This window comes from Strix aluco, chromosome 14, assembly GCF_031877795.1.
Source record: "Strix aluco isolate bStrAlu1 chromosome 14, bStrAlu1.hap1, whole genome shotgun sequence".
In the NCBI taxonomy this organism is placed as follows: domain Eukaryota; kingdom Metazoa; phylum Chordata; class Aves; order Strigiformes; family Strigidae; genus Strix; species Strix aluco.
This window is the reverse complement of record NC_133944.1, coordinates 22,759,009-22,767,050: the sequence shown is the minus strand read 5'-3', so window position 1 is coordinate 22,767,050 and position 8,042 is coordinate 22,759,009. Positions and strand designations below refer to the sequence as shown.

General features: G+C 63.3%; 2 protein-coding genes across 2 annotated transcripts; both read right to left on the bottom strand.

Moving 5' to 3' along the window:
• On the bottom strand, positions 1–2,482 carry LOC141929815 (C-signal-like). The gene is made up of 6 exons (XM_074839759.1): positions 2,285–2,482; positions 1,863–1,914; positions 1,450–1,637; positions 977–1,135; positions 500–619; positions 1–196 (listed from the first exon to the last, which is right to left on the bottom strand). The coding sequence occupies exons 1-6, from the start codon at positions 2,429–2,431 to the stop codon at positions 83–85; spliced, it is 780 nt and encodes a 259-aa protein (XP_074695860.1). The 5' UTR covers positions 2,432–2,482; the 3' UTR covers positions 1–82.
• Positions 2,483–5,432: 2,950 nt separating this feature from the next.
• Positions 5,433–7,786, bottom strand: LOC141929813 (C-signal-like). The gene is made up of 6 exons (XM_074839757.1): positions 7,589–7,786; positions 7,167–7,218; positions 6,753–6,940; positions 6,296–6,454; positions 5,941–6,060; positions 5,433–5,632 (listed from the first exon to the last, which is right to left on the bottom strand). The coding sequence occupies exons 1-6, from the start codon at positions 7,733–7,735 to the stop codon at positions 5,519–5,521; spliced, it is 780 nt and encodes a 259-aa protein (XP_074695858.1). The 5' UTR covers positions 7,736–7,786; the 3' UTR covers positions 5,433–5,518.
• Between the last annotated feature and the right edge of the window lie 256 nt (positions 7,787–8,042).

The window sequence follows — 8,042 nt, the reverse complement described above, 5'->3', positions numbered from 1 at the left end:
TCTCAGGCAGGGGTTTATTGAGGACGTGGGGCAGGTGGGAGCAGCGGCACAGAACCCGCTGGCAGGAGACCCGGCTGGTGTCTCACCAGGGCACAACCTTCCCTTCCCAGTCCAGGAAGGTGCCGGTGTCCTTCTCAGAGAGGGAGGAGAGCACCTTCAGCATCCCTCCCACGCTGGCGTCCACCGTCAAGGGGGGCTGCGGGGCAGAGGGGGAGAGGCAGCTCGAGCCCAAGGCCTGGCTAAGGGCTGCCCTGGAGCAGCCGGGACCAGGGGAAGGAGCCGCTCGAGGGCAAGGGGAAAGCTGCCAGCCTTGGGCAGAGGGGCCGAGCAGGGAGCCAAGGGGATGGGGGCACCAGGCACCCAGGGCCAGGGCAGGGGGAGCTGCCCAGGCAGGGATGGGGCAGGCAGGGAGGTCGTGGTCAGGGCTCAGGGCAGCAGCTCCCTCCCATGGAAAATCAGCACAGGGGCTCTGAGGGACCCGCCATGGGGAAACTCCTACCTTTTGTGATCCTGCGCCCCCCATGTCAGTTTGCACCCAGCCAGGGTGGAGAGCAACGCAGAGGACGCCGTGCTGCCGGTAGCCCAGGGACTGGCACTTGGTCAGCATGTTCAGAGCAGCCTGTGAGGAGACAGGGCAGGGACGGCGGTGGGAGGGGAAGGGTGGCTGCAGGGGGACATGTGCAGATCCCACAGCTGGGGCAGAGCAGGGCAGGTGGAGGCAGCTCCCTGAGGCACAAGGTGCTGCTGCACTATCCTCATGTGGACGCCTAGCCCAGCCGAGGGTCTGACCCAGCATTTCCCTCTCAGGTATGACCCGGGGCCAGACATGGGAAAGAGCCATGAGAGGGACCCAGTGACTGACAGGAGCTCAGTCACAGTGCAGAGAGGTGAAGGGACTGAGGGGAGATTGGAAGGCATGTGAGATCACGTGGAGAGGAACATGTCTGTGCTCATGCTCAGTGCAGTGTGGCAGTACCTTGCTGCAGCGGTACGAGACAGCTTGTCCATAATTCCACAAATAGACTTCCTCAATGGAGCCCCCAGAGCTGGACATGTTGATGATGGCTGCCTTGCTGCAGCTCAACGCTGAGCTCGGGCTCCCCTGAGCAGCCTTCTTCAGCAAGGGCAGGAACGCCTGCGAGGAGAAGAGAGGACACAGGGACGTGCGCAGAGATGGCACAGGGGAGAGGACCAGCTCGTTGTTGGCATCAGCACTGAACCATCCACCATCCCCTTCCCAATGACCCAGCCCACCAGGCTCCAGCTCCTGAGCTCCAGTCCATGCCTGCATGACGTTGTTCAGTGAGAGTCCAACAGCACAGGAGCGGAGCCAGGACCCTCTCCCAGTGGCCCTTCGTGCCCCCTGGGACAGCCCAGCTCAGGGAGGCAGGGCCACAGGAAGGGATGCTCCCTGGAGCTGCACTGCAGTGCTGGGGGTGAGGGTCTCACCTGGCCTAGCAGCAGGGGCCCAACCGTGTTGGTGGTGTAAACCTGGGTCATGTCCTCCAGTGTCTCGTTATCAAGTGACTTTGGCTTTGCCATTCCAGCGTTGTTGATGAGGAGGGTCAGTCCTGACCCCCCCAGGTGCTCCCCAACTCTGGCTGCAGCTGCCTTGATGCTGGCGGGGTCAGACACTTCTGCAGAGCCAACACAGGGCAGGTCAGCATCCCCATGATGGATTGGGGTCCCCCGTTCCCTCCCCAGACGTGCCCTCGTGGCTAGAGGTGGGCAGGAGGGATGGCAGTGCCCGGTGTCCCTGCAGACACCCACCCGTCACCACGGCTCCATTCCCAGGGTGTGCGCAGCGCCTGGGCACTCGCCAGAGGAACCGGGGCGAGGGACCCCCACCTCGGGGCACCTACCGAGTGGGATGATGACCAGGTTGGGGTGCTTGGAGGCCAAATTCTGTAACTCCTGCAAGAGAGGGGACCACGTGGGCATGGCGAGGCAGGAGGGGCTGCGCAGAAGCTCAGCCTTTCCCAGGCAAAGCTCGTGTTGCTCTGACTCCGTCCCTGCACCACCTCACACCCAGCACCCTGCTCCGGCTGCCCCGCTCCCGATGGATGGGGCTCCGTGCCTCCCGCACACACCATGTGCCACTGTCCCCTCCACACATCCCACGTATGGCTGGTCCCACAGCCGTCCCAACCCGGCTGCCCTGTGCCGCGGGTGCCCGGCTGCAGCTCGAGCCCTTTGCAAACCCCCGCCCTGCTCCAACCTGCTGCCCTGGCACCGATTGCTCCCGTGCCCCAGCACAACCCACTGCGTCCCAGCCCAGCCTCACCTGCGCTCGCTGACCCTTGGGGTCCCGACAAGCCGCAAAAACCCACTTGGGTGGATTTGGCATCCCCAGGAAATGCCGGACAAGCCCCAGGCCGATTCCCCGGTTGGCCCCAGTCACCAGAACGGAGTGGATGCGAAGCTCTCCCATGTTGCTTCTCCTCTCTCTGCTCCAGCTGGCTCTGTTCGCTCAAATCCCTAATGCTTCCTGATAGCATGTTCCACGGCCACCCCACCCACTCAGGGCTTGCACAAACACTTGGCTCCAGGTACAACCTCTCCAGCTCTTTGACCTCTAGGACATAGATCCTGGCTGGCAGCCAGCCCTCCTTACCAAAGGGCAAAAATCCCTTGGCTTTTTCAGGCAAACTCAGATGACCTTAGGAAACCTGGCCCCATCATCCAGGAGCTACTGGCCAGTCTGGCCAGGAGAGGCTGTTGTGGGTGAGGAGGGAGGGAGCAGCATGTGAGATGGCTATGGGATACTCCACAGCTTGGGTGGGCTTCACAGCTTCACAAGATGGGCTTTCCACATCATACACACATAACACTGGAAACAGGCTGATCTCATTCCTCTTCCCTGGGTTCCCCGAGCCACGTCATGCCTCAGATGTCCATGACCAGACATTCTCTGCCTTGCTCTTGCCTCTTCCAAGCCAGTGCCCATTCACTGACTGTCCCGTGAAAGACCTGTGGAGTGAAATAAATCCAGTGTGGTGTACTGGTGGAAGGATGTGGACCTTCATGACCTGCCCATCACCACGCTGCTGGTCATGCACTCCATCCCCTGGCCTGCTGCTCAACAACTGCCGCACCACTTCTGACGTGCTGAGGCCATCGCGGATGTCAGGACCTCCACTTTCTGCCTTCCCACTTTGCAAATTAACTCATGTTATTGTGCCTCACATTTGTGGCTTTTCTCACGCTTGTTTGGGGAAGGATAAAAGTTTAGGGTTTAGCCTAAAAGCCTGAGTGAGCTTACCCAGCCTCAGGTGTGTCTGAAGGCTGTGTAGTCTCATCTGAGGGGCCAAGACCTTAAACTCCTCATCAGCACAACAAGTGTCAGTTCCCGTGGCACGCTGCCGCCTGTGAATTCACTACATGCAGTGTCACCTCAGCTGGGTGGCCTCTCGCTCTCTCGATCAAGACAGACTGATGGGAACAAGGCCATGACTGTGGTTGTCCTCTGCCCACCCAGAGGGGCAGGGAGGAAGTCCAGCCCCAGCATGTCCCACGCTTCGCTCCTCCCCAGCTGGAGCTCCTGCCCACCCTGCGCTGGCTGTGCCGGCTCACTCCTGCCCTGGGGCAGGGAAAGGCTGGAGCCTGGCCCCTCCTTGGGGCGTCCTCCCCATCCCCTGCCCTTCTGCTGGGGGTGTCTGTCCAGCCGCTCGTCCACGGTCCGCGACAGAGGCCTCGAGGGCCCCTCAAGCCCGGGGCTTGTCACGTATTGACAAAGCCTTGGTGTCTTTGTGCCAGGAGTTTCTGCCGCTCCTGGAGAAGGCAGCGAAGGATGCGGGGAAGGAGGGGCTGAGCTGCAGCAGGGCCGCAGTCATCAACGTCTCCACCAAACTGGGCTCCATTGGGCTGTGCCTCGGCGTGCTGGAGGCCCCCATGTACCCGTACCGTGCCAGCAAGGTGAGGTGCCAGGGGAGGTGCTGGGGATGCTCTGCTGTGCACCGTGCCCGAGGAGGGGAGCCCATGGGGCACCCCCTGCCCCAGGCCACCCACCCCCTGCCTGACTCTCCCAAGCGTAAGCACGGACACTGAGACAGCAGCACCCGGGACTGAGCCTTTCAGGTGGGTTGTGCCGATGCTTTAGCCCAGGGCCAAGCCCCATTGCCCACCTCCACAGCCATTTTCTGCCTGGGAAATGTCCCCCCTCCTGCCCACCCGTGCCCCGAGTCGTGCTGGCATGGCGGTGCCTCTTCCAGGCTGCCCAGAACATGGTGACGAGGTGCGTGGCTGCGGAGCTCCAAGACAAGGGGATCTTGTGCACGGCCATCCATCCTGGCTGGGTGAAGACCGACATGGGGATGCAGAAGGTACTGGGCTGTGCAGGGGAGGGTCAGCAGGACCCCCGCTGTACCCCCAGCTCTCGGGGAGGGCAGGGGCACTTGGGGCAGGGGATGCTGTATGATGCTGTGGGCTGCCAGGGCCATCTGCTGGGGTGGAGCAGGCAGGGAGCAGGCAGCAAGCTGCCAAGCGTGGGGGATTGCCAGCCCTGTTCCCCCCACCCAGCACAGAGAGCAGGGGGGTGGCAGTAAGGAAAAAATACCCGCAGGAGCACCAGGGGTGCTGCTCCCCAGGCTGTGCACCCTCTGCTCTGCCCAAGCCCGGCAGCTTTCCGTGCGGGTCGCAGCCCGCGGCAGTGATGCTGCGCCTTCTCCTTCTCTGCAGGCGCCGCTGACAGTGGAGCGCAGCGTGCGGGGCATCCTGGCTGTGCTGGCCAGCCTCTCGCAGGACACCTCCGGAGCCTTCCTTGACTGGGAAGGGAACAGCCTGCCCTGGTGACGGACAGACGGACGGCGCCTCTTGCCCCTGCCGCAGTCTCCCCCCGCTCGTCGGCTCGGCCCTCTGCGTGGTCCCCCTGCTCGCCCCCAGCCCGCCCCGGGCTGCCAGGGAGAGAGGAAGGCCACGGGAAGCAGCTTCTGCCCCCTTCCCCACCCCACGCACGGCCCTGCAGTGCCCCTGTACCCCCCGCCTCTGTAAACACCGGGAGCTGATGCCTCTCTGCTCCGTCTCCACACTCCCAGCCTCAAACCTCCCGGCGGAGCCCGCCGCACGCTCCCTGTGCCCTGTGTCCGTCTGTCCTGCCTGCGACCAGACATCCACCAACGGAGGGCAGAGGGCGGCTGGTCCCTGCCACCCCCAGCCCCTCGGGCACCCCAGGCTGAGCACAACCTTGGCAGGGGGGTTTCAGAAGATCTCTGGTGCCAGGAGAGGGGCTCTGCCCCGGCTCTGGTGCCTCCTGGAGGGCACGTCTCCAGAGGGCGGTCACGGTGCCACAGCACCCGCACGCTGTCACTCGTGGGGACCCCAGCGACAGCCGTGGGTTGGGTGGGTGGCTGCAGGCTCTGCCGTGGCCCGGGATGGGGAGTGGGGACACTGGGAAGGGGCCACCCCCACAAGCAGGCAGCGCGCAGCAGAGCCGGTGGCTCTCGGGCAGGGGTTTATTGAGGACGTGGGGCAGGTGGGAGCAGCGGCACAGGACCCGCTGGCAGGGGGCTCGGCCGGCGTCTCACCAGGGCACGACCTTCCCTTCCCAGTCCAGGAAGGTGCCGGTGTCCTTCTCAGAGAGGGAGGAGAGCACCTTCAGCATCCCTCCCACGCTGGCGTCCACCGTCACGGGGGGCTGCGGGGCAGAGGGGGAGAGGCAGCTCGAGCCCAAGGCCTGGCTAAGGGCTGCCCTGGAGCAGCCGGGACCAGGGGAAGGAGCCGCTCGAGGGCAAGGGGAAAGCTGCCAGCCCTGGGCAGAGGGTCCAAGCAGGGAGCCGAGGGGACGGGGGCACCAGGCACCCAGGGCCAGGGCAGGGGGAGCTGCCCAGGCAGGGATGGGGCAGGCAGGGAGGTCGTGGTCAGGGCTCAAGGCAGCAGCTCCCTCCCCTCCCATGGAAAATCAGCACAGGGGCTCTGAGGGACCCGCCATGGGGAAACTCCTACCGTGTCTCCGCCTGAGCTGCCCATGTCAGTTTGCACCCAGCCAGGGTGGAGAGCAACGCAGAGGACGCCGTGCTGCCGGTAGCCCAGGGACTGGCACTTGGTCAGCATGTTCAGAGCAGCCTGTGAGGAGACAGGGCAGGGACGGCGGTGGGAGGGGAAGGGTGGCTGCAGGGGGACATGTGCAGACCCCACTGGGGGCCAGGCATGAAAATGTGCCATGAGAGGGATGCAGTGACTGCTGGGACCTCAGCCACAGTGCAGAGAGTTGCAGGAACCAAGGGAGAAGACATTGGAGGGCTTGGGCAGTTGTTTGCTGAGAATAGAAGGTTGGACCCATATTCAGCACAGCACATACCTTGCTGCAGCGGTACGAGACAGCTTGTCCGTAATTCCATAAATAGACTTCCTCAATGGAGCCCCCAGAGCTGGACATGTTGATGATGGCTGCCTTGCTGCAGCTCAACGCTGAGCTTGGGCTCCCTTGAGCAGCCTTCTTCAGCAAGGGCAGGAACGCCTGCGAGGAGAGGGAGAGGGCAGGGAGAGGAGAGGAGAGGAAATAGGGCTGTGCAGAGAGATGGCACAGGGGAGAAGACCAACTCCTTTCCAGCGGGCAACATTGGCATCAGCACTGAACCATCCTCCCTCCTCTTCCCAATGACCCAGCCCACCAGGCTCCAGCCCCTGAGCTCAGCCTGAAGCTCCATCACCTCTCACTGACTGAGAGCCAATTATGCACCAGAGGGGAGCCAGGACCCCGTCACACCAGCCCTTTGTGCCTCCCTGGAACAGCCCAGATCAGGCGAGGCTCTCACCTGGCCCAGCAGCAGGGGCCCAATCGTGTTGGTGGTGTAAACCTGGGTCATGTCCTCCAGTGTCTCATTATCAAGTGAGTTCAGCTTTATAATTGCAGCGTTGTTGATGAGGAGGGTCAGTCCTGAGCCCCCCAGGTGCTCCCCAACTCTGGCTGCAGCTGCCTTGATGCTGGTGGGGTCAGACACTTCTGCAGAGCCAACACAGGGCAGGTCAGCATCCCCATAGTGTCTTGGGGTCCTGTTTTCCCCCCCAGACATGTGCCCTCATGACTAGAGGTGGGCAGGAGGGATGGCAGTGCCCGGTGTCCCTGCAGACACCCACCCGTCACCACGGCTCCATCCCCAGGGTGTGCGCAGCGCCTGGGCACTCGCCAGAGGAACCGGGGCGAGGGACCCCCACCTCGGGGCACCTACCGAGTGGGATGATGACCAGGTTGGGGTGCTTGGAGGCCAAATTCTGTAACTCCTGCAAGAGAGGGGACCATGTGGGCATGGCAAGGCAGGAGGGGCTACGCAGAAGCTCAGCCTTTCCCAGGCAAAGCTCGTGTTGCTCTGACTCCGTCCCTGCACCACCTCACACCCAGCACCCTGCTCCGGCTGCCCCGCTCCCGATGGATGGGGCTCCGTGCCTCCCGCACACACCATGTGCCACTGTCCCCTCCACACATCCAATGCATGGCTGGTCCCACAGCCGTCCCAACCCGGCTGCCCTGTGCCGCGGGTGCCCGGCTGCAGCTCGAGCCCTTTGCAAACCCCCGCCCTGCTCCAACCTGCTGCCCTGGCACCGATTGCTCCCGTGCCCCAGCACAACCCACTGCGTCCCAGCCCAGCCTCACCTGCGCTCGCTGACCCTTGGGGTCCCGACAAGCCGCAAAAACCCACTTGGGTGGATTTGGCATCCCCAGGAAATGCCGGACAAGCCCCAGGCCGATTCCCCGGTTGGCCCCAGTCACCAGAACGGAGTGGATGCGAAGCTCTCCCATGTTGCTTCTCCTCTCTCTGCTCCAGCTGGCTCTGTTCGCTCAAATCCCTAATGCTTCCTGATAGCATGTTCCACGGCCACCCCACCCACTCAGGGCTTGCACAAACACTTGGCTCCAGGTACAACCTCTCCAGCTCTTTGACCTCTAGGATATAGATCCTGGCTGGCAGCCAGCCCTCCTTACCAAAGGGCAAACATCACTTGGCTTTTTCAGGCAAACTCAGATGACCTTAGGAAACCTGGCCCCATCATCCAGGAGCTACTGGCCAGTCTGGCCAGGAGAGGCTGTTGTGGGTGAGGAGGGAGGG